At 42.3% G+C, this 25,920-nt stretch overlaps 1 protein-coding gene across 6 annotated transcripts in view; it reads left to right on the top strand.

Moving 5' to 3' along the window:
* Positions 1-926: 926 nt before the first annotated feature.
* Positions 927-25,920, top strand: part of hspa12a (heat shock protein 12A) — a 44,223-nt gene continuing 19,229 nt past the window's right edge. For all 6 annotated transcript variants that reach the window (XR_004335980.1, XM_032541989.1, XM_032541987.1 and 3 more), the window contains exons 1-6: positions 927-1,321; positions 17,648-17,724; positions 18,159-18,286; positions 21,619-21,805; positions 23,299-23,403; positions 23,787-23,903. Coding sequence is in view for 5 of the 6 variants with exons in the window: in XM_032541989.1 (XP_032397880.1) it covers positions 1,279-1,321; positions 17,648-17,724; positions 18,159-18,286; positions 21,619-21,805; positions 23,299-23,403; positions 23,787-23,903 (657 nt within the window). In the remaining variant the exon portion in view is untranslated. The remainder of the gene's footprint in view (positions 1,322-17,647; positions 17,725-18,158; positions 18,287-21,618; positions 21,806-23,298; positions 23,404-23,786; positions 23,904-25,920) is intronic.

Below are 25,920 nucleotides of genomic sequence, written 5' to 3'. Positions count from 1 at the left end.
AGCAGGCTGTTTTTTTTTCCAGTACTCCCAGAACAGCTTTTACTTTTGCAAGTCATATCCTAAGACCAATAACAGACTAAAAGGGTTTGATTGTCTAATGGAGCGAAGAGAGGGTTCACACATTTGATGTTTGAGTGAAACAGACAATCATCATCTAGGTCTTACCCAATATATTAGATCTAATCAGCAAGCCTCTCTTTCAATTGGCTGATCAAAATGATAGGCCTACCTACCAACCACAACAATTAAATAAAAAGATGAATTCTAGAAATAAATAAATACAATGGCAGTTATAAATGGCCAAAAATCCCACTTGAGAAACCCAAATGGGACTTAAACCCTTGGTGGATCACTGGGTGATTTATACAATTTACCATATTTTACATATTCTCATGACAAAAGTAATAGACTGTTCACAACCAGGTTTCAGATGCCTGCCCTGCATTTAGCTAACATGGTTTAGTTAATTGACTTTAATTTATATACTGTACATAGCTGTGACATTTGGTCAAATGTCTCCTTACTAAAAAAAAACACACTAGGGGGCCCATACAGTCCGCCTGCATGGGCTTGGCATGGGGCCAAAAAATGTGAAAGATGTTATGAGGACTTTTTATTTTATTTTATCTTATTTAACCTTTATTTATACATGTCATCTTATTGAGACACAGGGTCTCATGCTCAAGAGAGATAATAATTGGGATAATACACATCAGTTGCATACAGACAAACTGATTAAACCAGTATTACAAACAAACAATATTGACTTAATAATACATGAAAAGATTTGGTCTCTCTGGTGTGATTTTATCTTAATCTTCAGGTTGGAAATCCTCTTGTTTCTATGTATTGATGAAGTTGGTCTGATGTGTGGCTGGTGGAGGCTCAGCATCTAGGCTGGGGGGGGGGGCAGCAGCAGGATTCCTGGCCCGGACAGCCGTGCATGTGGTGGGAGGGGCGGACAGAGCTGAAGCAGCGGCAGTCCGGGCTCCAACATCCTCTCTGCGAAGTCTCACTGCCCCCCACCCCCCTGCTTCAAAATCCTCCAGAACCCAAATCTGCTCCATGTGCTTTTTTTTTTCCTTCTTTTTTTTTTAACGGCCCATCACGTAGACCCGAGGCGGCGAGGCGAGGTGGAAGTGAAGGCTACATCGAATTAGCCGCGCGGAGGCTGCTTTCTGGAAGTTTTTCTCCTTCGCCCCGGTACAGTAAAGCAGGAAAATTGCTTGGTGTGGCTGTATTGGTGAGAAGGCTCGGGAGGAGGGGAAACTGCGGGAAATGATGACTGCAAAAGAAACGGCGGCAGAGAAGATAATAACAGGTAAACACTCTATAATACTAGCAAATAAGCTAATGTTCTGTAGGTTTCTACCATCCCTGATAGCAGTCATAACGGTACAGTAGCACTATGTGCTTCGGTGTGCTCGTCTGTCTCTGGGACACGTTCACATGCATTCAGGGGGTTTCTGAGGTCAGGAAAGGTTGTTAAGACAGGAAATGGTGGAATTGCGGTGTTTTCCAAGAAGTCTGGATGACACCTCCCCGCTATGTGAGCGATGGAGCACGGACTAGGCTTCCCAAGGGCAGCCGCAGTGGAGCATGCAGGAGGCTGGCTAATGGCCGGCACAGGGAAACATGGCGATATTACACGGTTATTCCTCTGCTCTCGGGGTGGGTTTCGACTGCGAGGCTGAGCTCGGGGGTTCAGGGGGTGCTGGAGAACAGATGCAGCCCAGTTTGGTTCTTCATAACGGTGCAGAGTTTGGTCACATGACCCGTCCCACCGGAGTTGTGACTCAATGCAGCAAAATAGTCTGCAGCACGTTCTCAGGTAACGCAGTGTTCACCCCCCCCCCCCCGCCCAGACTGGGCTGTGTGTGGGACCATGCTGGGTCCGGACACGGTAGCCTACACTGAGGTGGGTTCAAAATCAGTGTCAGAAATGGTTTTACAAGTCCAACATGTTTAGTCTGCTCGATGGACATTTAGAAGATAAGTTTGACGTGATGGCACTCTCTTCATTCTTCAGGCGAACTTCATCAGAATTTCTCTCATTTTCTGCCTGAAAGCACACACCTATAGTAATTCATAATCATTATGTAAGATCCATTGCAAAAACTCATATGGTAAGATTCAGCAGGCACTCAGTGCACCAAGCAGCGTTTGGTAACACTATTTTTAAATTCTACTTTTCTCCCATAGACTGTAAAAACTGGTTCCTCCATGAGTCCACATCCACCCCCGCCCTGGTAGTGAGCAGGGATCAGGGGCGTCCGTTTCTGATACGTCTGTTTGAGGTTTAAGCAACAAGCTTTCAATTAGGAAAAAAGGAACTGGAGTAAGGTTGGTTTGAAGTTCTTTCCTCTGAAGACACATTTGAGGACTAACCTTTCCGGGGGCTTGGCAGCGCTCCAGTGTTATGTAATAGCAGAGAATGAGGGGGGAGAATGCACCCTGATGTCCTGCAGGGATGAGAGCTACATACCACTTTACTTTTGTGTAACTTGAACTCAGTGGCGGCTCCTGGAAACATTATTTGACAATTTTTCTGATAATCATTAGTGTTTAAATTTGATTATTATTAGGATAAACCCATTGAGATGCATCATCTCGTTTTTGAGGGGTCCCAACATATAACACAATAATTACATAACAACAGAGACGTAAAAAATGTACACAAAACAACAACACCTGCATATGTTCTTCAAAACATTACAACCAGCAATAGGCCAAGATGGCCAATAATAAGTCAATAAGTATACAGTAAAGTATGAGTGACTTTCTAACTACAGCCAAATGTAAACATTAGGTATGGACAGTAGATGTAAGGATTACATAAATCTTTAATAACAGTGGCAGTTTATCTTAAAGTGAGCAGACAGGGCATGTCTAAATAAAGCAAGATATTCTTATTTCCACAGATAGATTATTCCAATCTGCTAATTATTCCAATATGAAACTTAAAAGCTCTTTTGCCATTTGTTTTTTTTTCCAGAGAAATGGAGTATTGAGTAGAGTGCCAAACTTCATAGTTAGATGCATAAGGTACAAGGTACTGTTTTAAATAAGGAGGATAATTGAAATAAATACATTTAAATATTACTTTTTCAGCCTTTAATTTTGACAGGACAGTTGAAGATATGAAAGGGGAGAGGGGGGGGGAAATGACATGCAGCAAAGGGCCGCAGGTCGGAGTCAAACCCGGGCCCGCCATTTATGGGCACCCGCTCCACCAACTGAGCCATCCGGCCACCCTGAGTTAGATGCATTTTGATATACAACATCACAATAGTCCATAATTGGAAGTATAAGTTGAGAGGCGAGATTTATACGAACACTGCACGTAAAGCAATTGCGGGCTCGATATAAAACGTTAATTCCAAAGTTGACTTTACGTAATACTTGCTCTGTGTGTAATTTGAACTGCACGCTTGCCATCTTGACAATAGTACGTGAGTGTATTTGACGCTGCGACACACTCTTTTCTCTTTACGTATGATGAAAGAGTGTAAGTACAAGCCCTTAGGGACTGTATTGAAAGCTCTGATATTTGAAAAACATTTTTTATGTAAGAGTCTATGAGAGACTTCTGGGGAGATTTGCAACCTGACTGAAATTGCCCCAAAAGGGGCGGGGCCATTTGAAGCACGACTTTAGCCTGATTGGACATCTAGTGGCAGATCAGACGTCCAGATTAGAACACTGTTAACGACTGCTGCCGTAATAGAATTGGTTAGAAAAAAATCCCTTCCTTTCCCGTTTGGCATATATATCTCCCTAATGAACCCCGGTTGGGTACCGGTACCATAACCGTGTTTTGGATACCGGTTATATTTCAGCTCCTACTACACGAGTAATGCATTACGTAGAGATTTTCCCGGCATGTTGTAACCTTAGACAACCAATCTCAGACAACACTAGATCTTGGTGGAAGCATGTTGTGTGCTTATTGGAGTTTTAAGATGTCCTCCTTAGGTATTGAATGACGAGGCATTTTTCCATATTCGATATTAAGGAGGCAATTCGGTCTGTGCCTAAAAAGTATTGAGTACCCAGCCCTGTTTGTCAGCCACAAGGACACGCTGTCACCTGGATGTTATTATCACGGAGTTGTGCAGGCAGGGCTTTATACATGGTGTAAGACACTATCACACTGCAGGTGCCATGCGTGCAGTATGTGTGTGTAGGTGTGATCAAATAAGTTGAAACTTGTAGCACCCTATATAGTCTGAAGATAATTGCTTAGGGACTTTTTAAAACCAGTCTAAACTATAGATGAAGTTTTTTCCATAAATGTTTTGTAGTTTGGTCCTGCCTCTGTCTTTTCTTTAACCCTCTTCCTTTACACCTTCGTAAGAGTTAAAACTCTTGCATGATGCAATTTCTTGGAGTGATTGGGATTATTCCCATGCAGCATGAATGCAGCATCACTCTGCTGATCCCCCACTGTAGCCACACTCCCTGCAGTGAAAGCCAGCTGCATTGACTTGCACATAAATGACAACACTCACAGCCAGATGTCACATATGGGCGTGACCCTGAGCTTGACTGATCCCATTAGGTGGAACATCTCTAAAGCCAGTATAGTTTCTGTGTCTAATATCATTTACTTGTGCAGTCAACAACTTGATTAGTGTTTGTCTTGTATTTTCACAGCAGCACTAGGAGGATAAAAGAGCCCTGTGTTCAGGATTTCTCCATATTTATACGCTGGCTTAACATTCTGAGGGCCAGTTCAGACTCAGGATAAAGATAAGATGAGAAGCCTTTATTGTCATTATTACTGTAATGAATACAACAAAATTGCGAGTGTCCCTCCCAGCTCTGCTTAAAAGAAGCTATATTGCACACATTCTACATAACCCAAAAATCAACAACATTAATTCAACAGCCAACATTCATCAAATAATACACACAGTATCAGAATTAGAATCAGAAAGGAATTTATTGCCACAGTAGTTACCCTTCGTAGAATTGTGAATGGTTCATACTAGGGCTGCACGATATGAGAAAAATATGCGATATGCGGTAACGTTGTTGAATATTGTGATATATTGCACAGAAAAAAGACTTTAAAGGGTTGTCCACTGAACCAGATGGCTGTAGTCTGTAGGTTACAGTAGGTCAAAGGTCAGCTACTTTCAGAGCTCGCTGGCAGTGCTGTCGATAGTCATTGGTCAGTCAATGTTCCACTTCCGGGATTAAGATTAACATTGATTTATTTGATTATGACAATGCAATAATCAACATTTCTGTAAATGCGCCAGTGTTAGTCAGTTGGCTAAAGCCTTAGTCCTAGTTACCCAGCATGCATGTCTTTATGATGGGAGGAACCCAGAGTACCCAGAGGAACCCCACGCAGACACCGGGAGAACATGCCAACTCCAGACAGGCCATGCCCGGACCAGTGCCAGAAGTGCTAACCACTGAGCCACCGTGCTGCTCCGGTGCCGCCGGAAAATCCGCCAGATGTCCCTCATTTTGGCTGGGTGTCCGTCCCCGTCCTCTGTCTCTGTGTTGGCGTTCTAACCTCTGGTGGATTTCTGAGGACTCTGGTTACCTGGTTCTTAGATCTCTGCAGGGTAAATCCAGATAGCTAGCTAGACTATCTGTCCAATCTGAGGACTATGGTTACCTGGTCCTCAGATCTCTGCAGGGTAAATCCAGACAGCTAGCTAGACTATCTGTCCAATCTGAGGACTATGGTTACCTGGTCCTCAGATCTCTGCAGGGTAAATCCAGACAGCTAGCTAGACTATCTGTCTAATCTGAGGACTATGGTTACCTGGTCCTCAGATCTCTGCGGGGTAAATCCAGACAGCTAGCTAGACTATCTGTCCAATCTGAGGACTATGGTTACCTGGTCCTCAGATCTCTGCAGGGTAAATCCAGACAGCTAGCTAGACTATCTGTCCAATCTGAGGACTATGGTTACCAGGTCCTCAGGTCTCTGCAGGGTAAATCCAGACAGCTAGCTAGACTATCTGTCCAATCTGAGGACTATGGTTACCTGGTCCTCAGGTCTCTGCAGGGTAAATCCAGACAGCTAGCTAGACTATCTGTCCAATCTGAGTCTCTGTTGACGACTAAAACTACTTCTGAACGTACACATGTTCCATTAAAACAACTTCCTTCCTGAGACTATTTAGCAGCGGCACCATGGCTCCGTCCAGAGTCACGGTGCCGCCGAAGACATTTGTGATTGGTTTAAAAAAATGTCAATAAACCAGAGCAGGTTTGCACGAATGATTAGAGATTAGAGATACTAGAGATTGGCAAAATAGAAAAGGTATTGGACAATCTGTCAGAGTGATGGAGATCAATCAGGGTCATTTTGTAAAGGCCCACACAGGAGGACAGAGGCTTTAACTGTTTAATATCTCTTTATAAAAGCAAGAGAAAATATAATCACTTATACAACTCGTGCAAAGAGATGTGACATTCCAGATGTTAATCTTATGATCATCCATGAGTGGGAGGTCAGAGTTAGATGTGACTCTGCTGAGTCATGTCTTTTGTCTTTCTGCTATCTGCACTGAAGGCAGAGTCAAATTACCATATCTGCGTTTTAGACAACTGTCCAGTGACTAAGCATACGATCTGCTTAAAATGAATAGCCATCCAAGCCAGGGAAAGCTGAGCTCCTAAATTCTTTAGTTTCCAAAGATTGTCTCATCTTAGCCCTGGTCTCAGTACAGTGTAATGTTTGGCTCCTGACAAAGCATTTCCCCCTTAACGTCACTAGTCCTCAGATTATTGATAGATCTTCTGATCCCTCTGGGGACTGCAGTATGGAGCAGTGCAGCGAGGAAAACACGGCAAATTGACATCAATTGGAACTCAGCTGATCACCTAGACCATAAAGATTTCTCAACACAAGCTAATTATTGGTTAATCAAGTGTTTTATCCTGTGTGCTGGTTCAATGTATCAGGCATTTAAAAAAATGGATCTACACACACCAAAATACAGCAGTGCTGAAACTGCAGACTGTAAAAACTATGTATACTTTATTTCAAAATCAAGGCAGAATGCTGGAGTATGTCAACATCAGGAAGAAGACCTCTACAAGAGGCACCAAAGGAGACCCAGGGGGATGGGAGGAGGGGATGGGCTGGTACCATAACTCAAATGTTCCCTTTTTTTTAAAGGTGGACATTAGAGGTTGATTAATCAATTAGTTGTCAACTATTAAATTAATCGGCAACTATTTTGATTATCGATTAATCTGTTGTTTTATTAAAATAAAAGATTTCTCTGATTCCAGCTTCTAAAATGGGAATATTTTCTAGTTTCCTCTCTCCTCTGTGACAGTAAACTGAATGTGAGTTTTCGACCAAACAAGACGTTTGAGGCAACATTTTGGGCTTTGGGAAACACTGATCCACAGTTTTCACCATGTTTAGACATTTTTGTAGATCAAACAACTAATCAATTAATGAAGAAAATAATCAACAGATTTATCGACTATGAAAATAATTGTTGGTTGCAGCGCTACTAGACAGTTGTGGGCCTGTGTGCCAAGGTGTTCACCATGTGACGAGGGAATCTTGGGTTTAGTTTCATGTCCCATTTGTCATTGCATAATTATGTTTTTAACTTTAAAATGATACAGAAAAGTGCATTGATTTTCTGATATTATTTTTCCAAATTGCTGGAATTCCACGTTTTTTGTGCCGAACATTCATATAATCCCTGTAGAACAAATCCTCCAATCACAGGTCTCCCTGCATCCAAGATCTGGATGATGAGTTTGTTATCCATGGCTCCACACAATTCATATTCATGTTACCACTCAGTGCATTAACATGAGTGGTGCTTCAAGCACCTGTGAGAAGATGAAATATGGACCAGGAAAGCTGGTTTGAATAATAGATCCAAGAGGTTGGAGGTTTATCAGAAGATTAGCACCGCATAGAGGTTTATAGAACGCTGAGACAGGATTTTACAGTTTAGGAAAGTTAACATGTTGACAATTGTTTTATTCATGTGTGTTAATAGTTGGGAGGTAAACAGTACGTCGTTCAGATTACTAAGTGGTCTACCAGGAACGTTTGCATGTATTAGATCGGCCAATCCAGAGTGTTACGGACTACGTTGCTATGTGTTGCAGCAAACTTTGGTCCAGCTTCACCTTATTTACCAGATGACCCTGTGCTTTATTTTACCAGAGCCCTCTGAAGAACAGTCAAGATGATATTAGCATTATTAAAGCCATTGATGGGTTGGAGATGGAACCAATGTTATAAATTGTCGTGTTGCTGAAAAGTTCTATTTAGTTGATCCGAATTGTGAAGCAGAAAGTGGATGGGGTTCTGTGCCTGTTTAGCCGAGTGTCTCTGCATATTTCCACATGTTCATTTGATGCACTTGTAATAAGTCAACTGAAAAGAGTCAAAGCTCTCAGCTGGATAGAAAACCAAAAGGTACTTCATTTACATAACTGTTTGGTAAATGAAGTGGCTTCTGCATGTTGTTGACATCTGTCTGTGAATTGTGTGTGTGTGTAGGGGGGGGGGGGGGGGGGCAGACAGGGGTTTTGTTGGTGGTGGGTGTTGAGGGGGCTGGGTGATTTAACACCCTAGCAATTACCTTCTAGATCAGCTCATCCCATTTTCAGTCACATCTGGACGTAGTCAGACACGTTTGTTTAGGCTCTGATTGGAGATTAAACAAAGACTAAGGCAACATGACAAATAATGCCGTTAAAACCAGTTCCCACCTGGTTTTAAAATCTGTCCTGAGTAACCACTTGTGATCAGATCTCACTTCCCTGCTCTATATGCAAATAAACATCATTTCTGTTTGCATTTAGGCATGTGTTTAGAAATGTCAGTTGTTACTCTCACATTAGTATATATAGACAGTGTTTTCTCTACAGGATAGCTCCGTAGCCGCCAGAAGTTCCCATGTGGGATGTCCCACATTTTTGGCCAGATATCTCCTTCCTCTGTCTCTGTGTTGGCGCTCTAACCTGCAGATGATTTCTGAGGACTATGGTTACCTGGTCCTCAGATCTCTGCAGGGTAAATCCAGACAGCTAGCTAGACTATCTGTCCAATCTGAGGACTATGGTTACCTGGTCCTCAGATCTCTGCAGGGTAAACCCAGACAGCTAGCTAGACTATCTGTCCAATCTGAGGACTATGGTTACCTGGTCCTCAGATCTCTGCAGGGTAAATCCAGACAGCTAGCTAGACTATCTGTCCAATCTGAGGACTATGGTTACCTGGTCCTCAGATCTCTGCAGGGTAAATCCAGACAGCTAGCTAGACTATCTGTCCAATCTGAGGACTATGGTTACCTGGTCCTCAGATCTCTGCAGGGTAAATCCAGACAGCTAGCTAGACTATCTGTCCAATCTGAGGACTATGGTTACCTGGTCCTCAGATCTCTGCAGGGTAAATCCAGACAGCTAGCTAGACTATCTGTCCAATCTGAGTTTTCTGTTGACGACTAAAACTACTTCTGAACGTACAAATTTTGTCCCAAGTCAATTTTTGCAGTTTTGCACCCCCAACACGATTGTGATTGGTTAAATTCCATTCATTCACTTCATTTCAACCCCAACCGGCCTGTCAGACACCGCCTACCAAGAGCCTGGGTCTGTCCCAGGTTTCTTCCTAAAGGGAGTTTTTCCTCGTCATTGTTGCTTGCTCTGGAGGGAACTACTACAGTGTGGTCAAGACCTACTCTATCTGTAAATTATAAAGCAGTCTAGACCTTCTCTATCTGTAAATTATAGATAATTATAACTCTTGTTATGAATTGATACTATAAATAAATTTGAAATTGAAATTAAATGAAATGCCAATAAACCAGAGCATGTTTTTCTCCCATCCCATAATGTAGTGTGGAGAGAGGTACCTGCTTCCTGCTTTTCTAAACTGCAGTATGTCAGAAAAGATGTAATGAGCTTTGAGAGGCTTTTGGTAACTTCATGAAAATTTGAGCATAAAATCATAAATATACAATTACATTAAAAAAACACCATAACACCACCTATGCTTTTGAACTCTACATGTGTGGCCCTTGATGTGATTCTCATTTCCATTGTGGCCCTTAGTGAAGTTGAGTTTGACACCCCTGACCTAGTATGCTTTCATATAAAAGATAATAGGACGTGGTGGACCTAATCAAATGCTAGGCCGTGGTTCAGTCTGTGGAGGCGAAATGGGAACAGGCTGTTTTCAGCATTGTGTCATGTCTCAGACATGAGCCAACTGGGGGAGGAGATGGTGATCTGTGGAGGGAGGAACAGGATGGGGGAGGTGCTACTCACAGGCCATCAGATAGGAGCTGGCAAAGAGGGAGGGAGGAAACGCCACTTATTTGTAAAACGAAAACAACGTTAATAAGTCTGTACTGTGATCAAATCTAAATATTCTCTCTGCACAAGTGGACAAGTCTCTTCTTCTGTGGATTCATTTAAACACTTTCTTATTAAAAACTATACATGTTTAGATTTTAAGATGTGCCCCTTAGGCACCGAGAGTTCAAAAGCAACATGCTGCGTCCTCTGTGAGAGGGTAAAGGGTTTCATATGTTGCTGTGGCATGTCAAATATGTAAAGCAAATGTTTGCATCAAAGTAAAAAAACATCTAATTTGTGCATTCTCATTGCTGCGTTGCAGCTTTTCCACATGCCACTGAATCATTTGTCTTTAGTTCCTAACGCCCCATTTTTTATGTCACTAATGTATATCTTACTCTGATAAAGTGAAAGACAAAAGTCCAAATACTGGATTATTGACTGACTCTTCATCAGGCTAATGGCCAAGGTGACCAAGAGTAAGGTACTCGGGTTTCACCTTTACGGTATTTTTGTAATCTCACAGATGTCTACTGTCTGCCAAGACTGAAAAATGATTTACCCGTGGCAAAAACAATAAGGCCAATAGTTTTGCAGATTTCCCCTGACATAGCCTGCAGAGTAGAAGAGCATAGTCTGTGGATTCCTTCAATTTTAATCATTACAGAAAGTAGATAACTGTTGACTGGATAACAGCTGCAAATGTTTATATTGTCCCAGAATATGAAAGCTATGCTAAAAAGCTACATGAGCGAATCCCGGAGTAACCTACAGAGTGCTGAGGTCAGAAATGGGCTGGACTTCCTACAGATCAGATAGATGTGTTGTCAAGTCACGTAAGCTTCATTATCCCCGCAGGGCAGTTCTTTCTGCAGCCAGCAGAGAATAAAACACAGCAGTTCATACACATCACAACAGAGATGTGTACACTTTAGTCATGGCTTGGTCTTGACTCTATTAAATTTATTTTGACTAATAAGGGACTATACATATTGTATCCTGATAAACATTACATAGGGGTACTGAAATTTGGGCAAAATACATCTGGACAGATCACCAGTCGATCTCAGAGCTAGAGGCTTTGCCATAAATTCATGTTTTTGGCCAATATTAGCTTATCATAGATATATTGGTTTTGGTATGTCAAGCCAAAAAGTAACAACACATTGCAGTTCAGAAATGCCCAAAAATATATTTGTGGTAATTTAGAAACCGTTTACTTTTTACTCTAAAGTCTCCTGCTTATGTTATATATGTTTCAGCCAACAGATTTGTTTCTCTCAAATATAGATTCAGGTATTGGTGAAGGGATTGGACATCTCAGGGCTAACACTCTTGCAGACAAACTATCTACAGCTAATTTAAAATATCCAGTCCCTCCGACCTACATTTCTTTGGGCAATGGGATAAATCCATGCTCAGGGAAAACATGCAGACTTTTCAGCTTGCAGATTCTGTTCTGTGTTAGAAAAAAAGCTAAATGCATGTCTAACTAATACACAGCAATGTGAAGCAGATCCATTAACCCTTCCATTCTTCCTGCGTGTGGCAGTGCTGACTACAGCCCTGCCTGTACAATACCTCTGGGATATCAGTAGTAGATATCTGTTGATCTGCTGTCCACAGCACATTACAGAACAGCAACCTGATGAGTTATTAGTGGATATTATTCAGAATTAAATAGTAAATGCTTTTTTTAGTTATCTGCCTTTCAGCTTGGACACATATGTAGCCTTAAAATGGGAAGCTGCACTGCTTAGCAGGGAATACATCCTCTCTGCTGAATAATTCAGAGACTGTTAAAATATGCACATTCCCCAAGAAAAGCATGGCAGCAGAATCAGATCTGAGACATGAAGGTATGTGATACAATAAGAGAACACTGGACAAACCGATACCAAAAATGAGTCAACTCTACATGTGTGTTGGTAAAGACGACTGCAGATAATGATGTGCAGTGATCTGTTTTTGTCTAGTTTGGGACAGGAGAGCTGTCTTCAGGGATTGTCGAGCAAAGCTTTTGCTATTATCATCTTTTCCATTTCAGACAGGCAGGAAGGAAAGCCATTGTCCTGCAGAGAGTTGTAAAGCATTTCCTTAGTGTGACCAAAACGCTCTGCCCTCTCCAGGAACTCGCTCTGTCCTTCTGCCTGACGTCTCTCAGAGTGGTTTTGTTGCAGTGACGCACCACTTTGGGTCTTTTGAACGCCTTTTTCACTAAAGAAAAGACCTAGACTAGACCAACACTCTGTCTATGTGAAGGAAATTTGAAGGTAGTTGGTATGAGAGAAAAGGAATGATTCAAAAGTCTGATAGGCAGTCCTCAATCAAACTGTTGGTCTTTCTTAACATGTAGCACCTCGGAGTCTAAGATAAGTTGGTTGTCCTTTCATGTCATAACAGTCATGATCTTGCCTAGCTTTTCAGGATACAGATGTAATAAAATGCCTAGCCCCAGTGTGAGAAAGTTTTGTTAGTATGGCACAGTACTTTTGGCATGGGTTTGAGTACCCTCTGGTGTTTATATACCATGTCAACAATAAAGAACAAACGCGTAAACATGATTAGATATAAGTATTGAGTATCTGCAAGCTCTTAGCAGCTTTATTCTAAAAATATGTTGTCATTTGTCCTCAAAAACCCATTTCATTGTTTATTAAAGTGTGTTTGTGCAGACCTGTGTGTAGATGTGACATGCAGATTGGTATCTGTGTGTGTAGTGGCTGCGGCTGTTGTCAGGCTGTTTCTCTGCACTGTGTGTCTGGGCTCATGGCCAAGTGGATGCAGTTTGGCGGGGAGAAAGGAGTGTGTGTGTGTGTGTCTACCTCTCTCTGCATGGCATGAATGAATGAGACCTCACATGGCAAGAAGAAACAACACACTCTCTTCCCAACCTCCTTTTTTCCCTGGCCCGTATGAATGTGGCTCTTTGATGGTGTATTGTGTTGTGTCTGTGCCTCTCCGTTTGCTGCAGTGAATTTAATGAGGCTCTTCTTCTGCTATTGTAGATACCAGCCGGTGCTTTGCTTTGTATCGGTCTCTGTGTTCATCACAGTCTTAGACACCACTGTCTTCTCAAACAGGCTTCCATTGTCTATCGACATTACCCAAGATTCTCTGTGTCTCTATTAACACATTTATGCACATTTGGAATCTTTAACTAGACTAGAGCAGTGTCTGTGCTGAACAAGCTGATCGCTTTTGAGAAGCGCTGATCTCATCACAGCTCCTCGTCTCTCTCTGCTCATCTCGTACTGAGCTTCCTTGAGTCCTGAGCAGTTTGCCTCCAGTGACAAAGTTGCGCCATATATCCAAGTCTCAGTAATTCAAGGGAAAAAACACCAAAAGCTGACTTTATCAAGGCATTGGAGGCAACTGCCTGGGGGCCCCCAAAGAGCTAGATCTAGATATGAAAAGTATTAAAAATGTTACTATTCTAACTTGTTGAAATACGACCCCCATAAGCATTTCAAATGTATGCAAGCCACCTGTATGCTACTGACTTACTGTGTAAAAGCAGAAACACACCGCACACGGAAGCATTCTTCTGTGCCGGTCACAAAGCGATCCTTCTCTTCTCCACTCTACAGAACGTCTCTCTCTCTCTCTGTCTCTCCCCCCCAGTGTGGGTTTGGTTGCGTGTGTGTGTTTGTGTGTGTCACACTCTCTCAGTGTGCCTGATCCTGATTCTCGGCTGAGAAATGAAGACCAAAAATCACCATAAACCTGGGTGTTTTATTTTGAAATTTGTTTTATTATGTAAAGTATCTGGCTGCGTTGTGGCCTTTCCGTATGTGATTACCGGCTTTGCTTGACAGATTCGCCCACGGCTCACAGAAGAAACAGAGGAGACGCTGAAACAATCGCTGCAGCGCGCGGTCCGACCGCTCGCCGCCAGCTCGCAGCCGGGGTGGCCGGACAGATCATATAACATGGCCGCCAAAATGAAAACAGCTCTGCTTTGCTGCTGTTTGCAGCTATTCAGCGTGCGGTGTGTTTCCGGCATAATTGTACACAGTAAATACCGAAACCTTTCTCCTGGCAACCTAGCAGGAGGCTTTTATTGTGAAGCAGTTACAGGAAATGCAACAAATGTACAGTGCTTCAAATAAATATTGATCTACACAACAAGATACAGACATATTTTAAAAACATCCTCCTGCTGACATTTTTGAAACTACCTTCAGACTTGCAGATTTTAATGGAGACAGACGGTAAATAATCAAATTTGACATTGAGAGGGGATTTGTCATTTAAGTCCTAAGGTGTACACTGGTTTTTACCGGACTGCAGTCTGTTCTGGTGGTGGGACGCCTGCTGTCTGGGTAATGGTTACTAAAATGTTGCTGGTGACATACTTTCTCCCTTGGGTGCAGGCTAAAAGCATGTATTGGATTAGCTGCTCTTTTCATCAGGCAGACCCTTGGTAATGTGACCTTAGTCCAACAGATCAAAGGACACAACAATGTCCTCAGAAAATTGAAGACTGACCTTTAGTGATGTGAGCCTTTTAAACTCCAAGGAAGCTGTTTTCGCTTGTACTTAGACTGATTGATTGTTTTAGTTAAGTGCCTGATCATTTTACTAACATGCTCTCGTGGCCCAGGCCTCTGAGCTACAGTCGTTTGGGGAATGGGTGGAATGTGAGGCAACAGGAAGTCAATGCTCCTGCTGAGAAGAGAGAAAATAAGAGTCTTCACATCCTTTTCAGCTGCACAGTCAGCGCTACAATATCAACTTGAGTTCAGGGGTTAGGCTTTCAAAGAAATACAAAATTTCCAGTTTAATTTGACTCCTGCCTGTCCAACGTGTGGAACATGCACAGGACCCGGGATGCCCTCATCTATGCTGTTAAGGGTAGTTTAGGTTAAGCAGTGCTGTGATGCAGTCACCTTGCAAAAATGTTGAGGATTAGATCGTTTCAAATACTGCTATCATATTTTAGACATATTTGTCTTTACAAAATAGCAGAGAGGCAGAGAAGAATTACAAGTAGATATGCATACTACTGACGTACTTAGTACGCAGTAAGTACTACATACTGTGTCCGTCTGTAGTATGCAGTAGTGGTTCTGAATACAGCCACAGCGTAATGCATTCATGAACAGGTTCGTATGATATTGTACAAAAAGTTATGCACACTAAAACGTATGCTATCCTATGAGAACTAGGAGACCATGGTCACGTGACATTGGCTACAGAGCCCTGTGCTACAAAGAGACAGTTGCTCGCTGTTTAAGGGGACGACGAGTAGCGACGGTGCGTGACACACAGAGAAAACTAGGGCGATGGAAGCTCACCTGGACCGATGGCCGACTTGGTTCGTCTGCACCTTTACCCAGACAGAAAAGGGTAGATGCTCGATCGGATCCGCAAGCGTTGACGTCAAAGACGTGCCTTGTGGCGCGCCTAATTCTGCCTCTGATTGGCTTACTCTGGTATTCGTACCCTAACCCCAACCACTCCCCACTCTCCATGTCTAACCTTAACTACGTTGACCCTTCTAGCAGATCTGATTCAGGATTCAACAAAAAAAAAGCCAGGTTTAAATTCCCATCAAGTTAGAGCAGAACAAAGCAGGGACCAGATTTATTCTACTATATTTTTATGGATTGTTCAATAATTTTAAGATTTACACACAGCTTTTAACAAGTGGCTGTACACACTATTGATTGCTATGACTTTATCTTCCATTCCTTTTTGTATTGAATTAAAAGCAGTAGATAAACAGTTGCCTTACAATGCTGCCTGTTGACAATCTCTGTAATGAAATGTCTTTTTCCATGGAGGTAAACATATTGAGTTAGCACAATTACAAAAAACACCTCAGCCATACCTCAGTAATACAGCACTTGAGATATTACTTACTTTGAGAGCAATCACTTTACTTCTTTAATTGAGATTTTATTTTATGGCAATTGTTGGGAATAAAAACTCAAGGTTGTAAAGGTGGTTTTGGGAGTGGGCTGATGGCGCCGCGTAGAGACAGGCTGGATGGTGGCTAGATGGATTGTAGCCACAGGTGGTCTGTAATTCTGCACCGTAATTGCCTGGCAAAGTGTATTATGGGTCTTCAGACCACTCATCCACTCTGTAGGGGTGGACAAGAGAAAAGGGTGAGCGAGGCAGAAAAATAGGATGGATAACGTGCTGTCCCGTCGTGAGACGATTCTGCCAGACACTTACAATACGTCGAGGGAGTATTATTATTGTGTGCGTTCAAAGAACACTTTCTGTGAAGGCTATTAAGGCAGACTAATGAAAATGATGGTAGCAAATGGGGAGACAATCTCCAATTCAATTGAAATGTCATTGTGTTTTAAAGACAGGTGCAACGGATGTTTTCTGCTTGTTGAATGGAGTAAATGTTGTCAGTCTGCAGCCATCTTTTCACTTCTCAGACATTTACAGCCTGAGACTTTCCGGATTTCCAGCCCCCCAGCTGGGCCGAGCCTCTGTTTCCGAGCCTCCTCAGTCACCATGCCGGTTTGATGGTTAAGGCTCCTGGCAGCTGCAGGGATCAAACCAAAAACATTTTAGCCAACTTACCAATCAACCGTGGAAGCAACTTGTTTGGCTTTGTTTCATTTGCATTTCTACTAAGTGTGTTTGTAGCAGTGTGCTCAAAGTCATGAACTGATTTCTGTCACTGCTTTAGCTAAATTGTTCCTGGTAAGCTGGAAATGATAATTATATGGTTAGAATTAGGTGCCACCACATAGCTGTTCTGATAGGAACAAAGGTTCAGGAGTTGATCCTCTGGTCTCCAGGAGGATTAAACCCAAAGGTTAGATTACTCCAGTCACTCCGGACTAGAGCTGGAATGATTCGTCAAATCATTTATCAATCAATCAACAGAAACGGCTTTAAGAAACTAGTTATGATAATTGGTTCATTTATTCAGAATGGCAATATTCCCTGGTTTCAGTTGGTCATAAATGAGAGCAAACTGAATATCTTGTGGGTTCGGGATTCATGGTCCAGTCAAAAAAGGAATTTAAAGAAAAATGATGATGCCCTTTCCACTATTTTTTGACATTTTGTGTCAAAACCATTAATTAAAAAATCAAGAGAATGCACACACACACACACACACACACACACACACACACACACACTAAATCTTTTCTCCCCGCCTGATTTTGTGAACGCGTAATTGACTAGTCATCGACATAAAACAACCCATACTTTTTCAAACATAAGTTCCAGAAGAAAATGTTGTCTTATCATAGTAAAGTATAAGTAAGCATCCAAACAAATAACTGAATAATGGAACATGCAAGATGAAAAAGGAACAGTGTGTGATTGTGACATGAATATCTGTCTTCCTCCACAGATGCGATGGCTAATCCTTCTCCAGCAAAGAGCATGGGAGACCCTGGAATCACCCCGCTGTCTCCTTCACATACTCAGGTGGCTTGATTCTCATATGGACTCATTTCTGGATTTTCTCGTTACTCTCTACCCCCGTGCTTTTATTGTGTGTCATGAAGTGGATGTGAAGCCAAGGCAGAAGCTCCTTAAAGCTTCATTCTATCTCATTTCCAGCAGGGGACACCTCCTCTGGCTACAAAAAAAGTCTCTTTCTATAGAAGTCAATGACATAATGACCCTACTTTTCACTTGATTATTACCTCAATAAACATTTTACAGAACAAACATTTATTTACCTTATGTAATCTTTTTTCTATCTTAGTTGGTGTGCTTTTCTTTACCATTAATTCCATTAATAATCTTTTTTACTTGACTCAAAGAGCCTGCACAAGAATTCCTATGTGCCTGTGCTGTTTGGTATATGCACAAAAACAAATCTTGAATGTAACCCTGTCAAACTCTTCTCTGTACAGCAAAACGACACAGACCAGGTAGCGTCAGAGCCGTCCTTCGTGGTGGTGGTTGCCATTGACTTTGGCACCACGTCCAGCGGTTATGCCTACGCCTTCACTAAGGAGCCCGAGTGCATTCACACCATGAGGTAGGCCAGCACTGCAATGCAGACACTCACAGAGAAGGAGTGTGGGGATGAGCAGGAGCTGCAGCAACGCATGAACTTTGCTGACAGTGGTCTGTCCTAATGAATACAATTAAGAAAAATGAAAATACTTTGCAACTGCAGCTTTTTTTTTTGAATTGATGAATTTGAGTTGCTTCAGTCGATTACTGAATGTCTACTCTCCTCCTGATGAAGTAATACAATTCAATTTTATTTATAGTGTCCAATCATAACAGAGTTATCTCAAGACACTTTACAGACCAGGCCTGTACTACAAAGCAAGGTTTGGCGTTAACGAGGTAACTTCAGGTTCAACCCAGGGTTTTGTGTATCACGATGGTGGATCGGGTTACATCGCCGTGGCAACTAATGCTGAACACCTAACCTGCTTGGGAGCTTGTTAGAGATCAGAGATCAACCGGTGTAAAAGCACGCCGTCTGACCAATCAATACTGGATTGATAACGGCGTCAGCGTTCTTAGAGGATCGGTGCGTTAAAACGGTTAGAGAGCCACAACCCCGTTAACCTTTCTTTATGTCGGCTTCTCAAGCCGTGTGTTGCCAATGAGCACATCGGTTTGAATGTTTTTATATTTTTTACTAGCTCTTACAATCGCTTACCACTGCCAGTGTTGCAACTGCAATAAAAGGCTGAAGCAACGACTGTTTATAGAAAGCACAAGTGTAACTAGGTCAGATCCTGTGCCTGACTGATGGGGAAGTGATATTGATAAGTGTTGTGGTTTGAGGTGGCGGTACCGTGGGGTGCCCTAGCTAGCTGACTTAATTCTTGTCTCATTTGTTGTCTTACAAACAGTACATCTATCAAATTTGGTGCCCCATATCGCTATTTTCTATGCTACTGTAGCATATTTTGCCGTACCCACTTGATCGTGGTTACACAGACGGGACACTGCATCTAGGTATTTGTCATACAGTGAGCATGGTTTAATCTAAATTAATCTTTGCGTTAGTTCATGCATCTACGCCATACGCCCGCTGATTGGATTATTATTCCTTTCAGACACACAGCCATCACAGCCATTCTCTCATCAAGCTGGTTCTTTTAAATGGGACTCCCTCCTCACTGATCCCTGCTACACTCACTGCTGCTGGCCAAAGCTTGGCGTCCACCACCCCAGCCTCCACCTTCCTAGTTCAGAGTCCTAACATGACTCAAAGTTTAAAATGTTCTTCAACGTCTTTCTTTTGATTCACTGCACGCTGCTCCCTGTTTAAGCCTAGCATGCTGCTTGGCTTGTCCAGGGAGCTTTAGAAGGAGCGGAGCAATCAGCGCCAAGCATACATGTATTTCCATTTGTTGCAATAAATGGTTAAATCTATGACGAGAGTGTTCCCTAAACTCAGCTCTGATAGAACAGTGTGCACTATCAGTACAAATGTGCATCTGCAAATTGTCAAATAAAAGTTTTGGCCATATTTTACAAGCTACTGTCGCTGTCATATTTAATGGAACCCATGTGAGAGCAGTTTCCATGGAAACGCAGCGGCAAGGCTTCGGTGCTGACACCGGTCATTACCTCTAACCATTAGATAAGATTTAATCAGATATTTTTACTCAGTGCTACTAGATTTGCTGTGAAAACAGCTCCAGATCCCCCTGGTTATTTAGCTTGGGTGAGTCCCTCCTCTGCTGGAATCCTTACTCAAACAAAGACTGTTTGACGGTGGCCGCCTGGGTCGTGGCAGTGGGAAGGGTTTTAGTTTCTAGCAAGGAATTCTTGAAAGGCTGTATGAGAGGGGTGGGGAGTGTACTGCTGTGCTACAAGACATTCCTCACCCCATAGACTGAACATTAGCATTCATCAGCTGTCCTCCCAAACGGAGCAGGAACCTGATTTCTGGCATAACAAACAGTCCGTGGTGCTGACAGCGCTTTAGAGATGGAAGCTAGATCCTCGTTTCATCACTTCAAATCTTCTTCGCAGAGATGCAAGTTTCCAAATGTTAATTGTGAGGAACACATACACATGATGTCCGGCTATGTCTTGGAAATGTCCTTCCTCTGATCCAGAGTAGCCATGTAATGATATATTACTCTGGTCATGACTCTTCTTTGGTTGTCCTATGTTTTAGCGATACACCATCATACCGTAGCTTCATAGCAGTCACTATGGCGCTGCATAGCAAAAGTTTGGTAGTCTTGCCTTACGGGTGCTGGGCTATATGTTTTTTACTGCACATAGCATAGAGAATTATTTCTAGTATTTTCTTCCTGTTAAAATGTTTCTGGTACAGGATAACAGATCCATATTACATCAATACATTGAAAAATATAACTAATATAATAATATAAATGTTAGGGTTTGTCAGGAATAGCGAGGCTTGGACCCAAATGCAAAGTAGAGGTGACTCATTAACCAACACCAGTCTTACAAGATAGATGATCTCAAGAGGGCCGGCAGACAGGCACAAACGGAGAATAACCAAGAAACATGACAGGGAAGAAACTACCAGGGAACACCAGGTGACACAAGGTGTAACACATCAGGGCTGGGCAGCCAATCACAAAGGCAGGAAACACAAGACAGGAAGTAAAACCAGACATGACGAGGGAGAAAAACAGACTACTACCAAATAAAACAGGAAACACGATACAGACACTCACAAACGTGACAATTTAAAGAATAAATGAAACAACAGTATAGTTTTGCTTAACAGTGATGCTCACATTTACTGGACAGGCTAAACAACAATGGGCCATACGGAAAGTGAAGACAGATTCCTCTCCCAGACCAGCGTCAGAGAAGTAAAGAACACCGCAGTCATGACAGGGTTGTATTTCTTTCAGATAAAATGTTAGAGAGATCCCACCAACCCCACGCTTCTTGAAAGATAAAAGCTGTCCCATCCAGTTCCCCCAGATCTCACAAATTACTTTCTCTTCACCTCAGGTGCTCTTAGTGAGATGGCCTCCATAATCCCATAATACACCTCTCCCAAGGAACAGAGATAACACTAAGAATAGCTGTCCTCCATTTGTCCAGAAATACTGAGGCAGCTCAATTAGCCCACAAGAAAAGTTCATTTGGCTTTTCTGATGGAATTTAATGACTGACTTGATGATTAAAACCTCATGAAAGTGTTTACAGTGCATACAGCTCGTAAGAGATGCAAAACTGCATGTGCAATTGATGGAAAGTCTGAAAGGTCGGGTTGTTAAATGGGGGGTTTCACCTGCAAAATGATGATTCAGATGCCATGTTTAGGGTGTTAAAACTTCCAAAGGTTTATATTTGATAATAAAAAATCAGAAATACCGATGGATGTATTGATAACCCACTTCCTTCTAGGCGTTGGGAAGGCGGGGACCCTGGTGTGTCCAATCAGAAGACGCCAACCACCATCCTGCTGACTCCAGACAGGAAGTTCCACAGTTTTGGCTACGCGGCTCGGGACTTCTACCATGACCTGGACCCCAGCGAGTCCAAACAATGGCTCTATCTGGAAAAATTCAAAATGAAACTCCACACCACTGCAGTAAGGATACAAACACACACTCCCAGTGAATACATATAAATAGGTTCTCCAGGTTTCTCTTCTTGCAAGCATGCCAAGCAGCAGGAGAAGCACACACGGTGTACAAAAGGAATGTGATTATAGAAGTTAAAAAAGATGTTTTGCACTTTGCTAGAAGTTACAGCTTAGTCCACAATCAGCTCCTTGGTCTTGCTTAAGTTCAGCTGCAGGCGGTGTAGTCCGCACCAACCAACAGTCCTCCACCAGGCCTCTGTATTGGTCCTCTGTTGTCCACTGAGACGTCCCAGAATGGCAGAGTCCAGTGTTGCCAGATCTCGCGAGACAAACAAGCAACCAGGCCTATGAAAACAAGCCAAAACAAGCAACTTTTTCTACAAAGCCCCCCTAGAAAAATAACTAAGCTATGTGCACGGTTTAATAATCCATAGGGACGGATTGTCAATTTCCATCCATGTGGACAGACAGGTAAACTGTACACATGATACAGTTAATTTATTTTTCTCCCCGCTGAGCTTCAGCACAATGAGCACAAGAGGGAGTTACACCACCTTTTAACATTATATAACATTAGAAAACTGACGGGATATCAAATATAGACTGCACTTTTTAAAATGTTCTTCTGTGCTAGCATGTTGTACGAGGTCCGCATGCTGTGCACGTATTTCACACTTACATTCTCACACAGTGCACAGTGCTTTTGAGTCGTTCCCCACGACAGGTTGAATCCATTCTTCTACTCCTCTCTCTCTCCCAGTCTTCGTTATATTTCTTCCCGTATTTCGCCTACTTTATCCCGGGCATTCGTTCCTCCAAAAACTCCCCTACAGTCCAGTCATCAGTCTGACTTGCGCGTATTTTCATTTAAACGTCACTCACTGACGTTTTCCTAACCAGTAAAAAACAGATTGCCCTGCTCTGCCTCTGATTGGCTAGTACTTGTTGCCATCTGGGTCGGAGCCAATTAGAAGCAGGAAAAAACTCTCTTGTGCGTATGGGGAAAGGGGAGGAACAGAGGGAACAGGCAAGACACACTCCTACACTTAAATAACAACTGCTTGACAATTTATTATGGCGCTGGGAACAAGCCCAAATCAGACACCACACTTTAGAAACTAGCCCAAAAAAATCTGCAACCCGCGACTACCAATATTTGTAAGCGACTTTACAGAAAAACAAGCCCAAATTCACTTACAATAAGCGGACTTGGCAACACTGGCAGAGTCACCTGAGAACTTCTGTCAGAGGTGTAAAGAGTAAACACACACTTAATGATGGAGGAAGAGTAAAGATCACTGGGTCACCAAAACCATCAGGAATAACGCTCTGGTGCAATGCCACGTATCAGCAGCAGAACACAGATCATAGCTGTATAGTCATTCAGACCTCATATCCCCTTTTGATCTGATACATGTGTCTACGTACTCTTATTCTGTAGTGTTTTGATTTGATGTCCTTAATCAAGTCTAACTTTAACATCTTCTACCTGCTCTCAGAATCTGTCCATCGACACAGACCTCCACGCAGCCAATGGGAAGCGAGTGAAAGCTCTGGATATCTTTGCATATGCATTAGCCTTCTTTAAGGAGCAAGCACTGAAGGTAACATACCTCTGTCAGCACGCATGGATCTTCTGTTGTATTACATACACAATGCCTTTTTATTTTGATAATTTTATATCCACATTCTGTAGATTTTGGCTCAATCCCAGCATGAACCCTGAAGCCAATGTTCAGTTTATTACATTTACTTTCTTCAAAATGCTAGTAATGATACCTAGCTAATCTGACATATTGTGGCATGATGACTATCTCAGGAACATGTGATGCATACAAAGGGGGGGGGGGGAGTAGCAAAGGAAACACATAAGGATTAATCCTGACCCGGTAATTCTTGTTTATGAATGGTCTGGGCCCGTAGTGTGACACTATCTCTGCCACGACTTTTCTAACCTGTTGGTTGTGATTCACGGTTCTTCCGGCAGGAGCTGAGTGATCAGACAGGCGGAGAATTTGACAACAATGATGTGAGATGGGTGATCACTGTTCCTGCCATCTGGAAAATGCCTGCAAAACAGTTCATGAGGGAAGCTGCCTATAAGGTTGGCAAAGAAGCTTCATTCACTTTTGTACACCTACTATTTGTTTCCAGCTCGCATCTCTAGTCTGAACACACTGGTTTGCTAATGACTGCTTTCATATCTTAAAGGAAATATTAACCATGGCTGAAGACAGGGTCAAACATGATGGGTACCTTAAATTATGTCTGTGTGAGAACCTCTCACTGTATAGAGAGACACAGAGAAAAGAATGAAAGGAACAACTATTGAGAGTGATAGAAAAACACTATAATAAACCCTCTGCTAATACCGCAGCATATAGAATAGAATAGAATAAAAAAGAATTTAGTATTAATGAACTTAATTGTCATTGCACAACCTTGTGCCGTACCTGATTATACAAGTACTAAAAGTACCAAATACACAAAAAATACTCTAACATACACTCATTCACAGTCTTCATAGTTAAAAAATATAAAAGCATTGAAACAGTATTGCATGGGTTGTATTGATGCACTTCTAGTTCATGACACCAAGGTGGGGAAATGTTTGATTTTTGTTCAGTGCAGTGGTTCTTGGTCTGGATCTGGAGGGGCGAGCTTTGAGTGCTCTGTAGCACCTCCTCTAAGGGTAACAGACAGAACAGGTGATGACCGGGGGGGTCTCATCTGCCAGGATGTTGTTAGCTCAGTGAAGACCGCGGGTCCTGAAGGTGTCCTCCAGAGAGGGCAGGGTGATTCCAATGATTTGTCCTCATTTTTATGACTCTTTGGAGGCTGGTTTTGTCGACCTCTATACAATTTGCATTCCAGGCAGTCAGACAGTATGTTTCACATTTGAAACAATGTGAATGGGAGCTTTCTGTGATATTAAAAGTGTAATTAGAACATTTAAATGTATCCTAAATCTAACTGGAAGCCAGGGCAATCTCTAGGTATGTACGTTAGTTCCTCCATCCTTAGATGCAGGAAGGTTAGTTTAGTGTCCATGGTAACAGCCAGATTTATTGCCAGAGCCATAATGTCCTGCGATAGTGTAATAAATTGGAGGTGGTGGCTCTCTTCACTGTTTTAGACCAATTGCTAGGATCTGTTTTGTTGATTTGAGAACATTTTGGGTCAGTACTAGGCCTGCACGATTAATCGTTATAAAATCGCGATCTTGATTCACCCTGTTCATGATTTCATTTTTAAATAACTTCAATTTTAATTTTAATGACGAGCCAACTGCATCACAAACGCTCCTACTTTCTTCTGTGAGTTGTAATCAGAGACTGTATGAACTAGGTTTTAAAGGTCTCCCATGCGCTGCCATGCTCTCACTTCTCTTCATTGGAGCCTCTGTGTTTACAGGCTTGGTGATGACCAATGAGCTCTAGGTGCCAAAAGAAATCTGTTTGGTACTGCCAATTTGTTTTGTTTTGTCATGGTTCATGTGTGCAATAAACATTACACTTCATGAGAAAACAATCATGTCAGAGAATCGTGATATTAATTCTAAGCTAAAGAATCATGATTCATATTTGTCCCCGAATCGTGCAGGCCTAATCAGCAGCTGTAGTTATCTTCCATCTGCACCTCAATGAATGTTAATACTGTGAGATGACCCAGTGGACCCAGGACAGGACCTTGTGGCACTCCAATATGATGTGTTCAGTCTTCAGTATAAGTTGCTAAATAATAATAAATGGCTCTAAATACTGTATCAATTAGCAGGGAGGCAGGTAGTGAGATATGGTTATTATTTTTGTGTTAAGGAATCAGAGGACTCATATACAGTTGGGAGATTTCCAATTCTGTGATAGTAGCCCTGCAATATCATATCAAGATCAGTAGATAGAAATGCAGGCTATCAAAGGATTCTTTAGAGGTGGTTTAAAAATCTGAGTAGAGGTTATGTTCTGTTAGTTGTGAAATGATATCGCCTCAGACGCTTTCTGCTTCTCCACCCATTCAGCTTAGTCTGAGCACTTTGCCCTTGTCTGATTGGTCACTTTGCATTTATCCTTGCGCTCTTGTTGATGGAGGTGTGTGTGTGTGTGTGTGTGTGTGTGTGTGTG

The sequence above is a fragment of the Etheostoma spectabile genome, chromosome 17, assembly GCF_008692095.1.
Source record: "Etheostoma spectabile isolate EspeVRDwgs_2016 chromosome 17, UIUC_Espe_1.0, whole genome shotgun sequence".
Classification (NCBI taxonomy): domain Eukaryota; kingdom Metazoa; phylum Chordata; class Actinopteri; order Perciformes; family Percidae; genus Etheostoma; species Etheostoma spectabile.
This window is presented reverse-complemented; position numbering and strand designations above follow the sequence as displayed.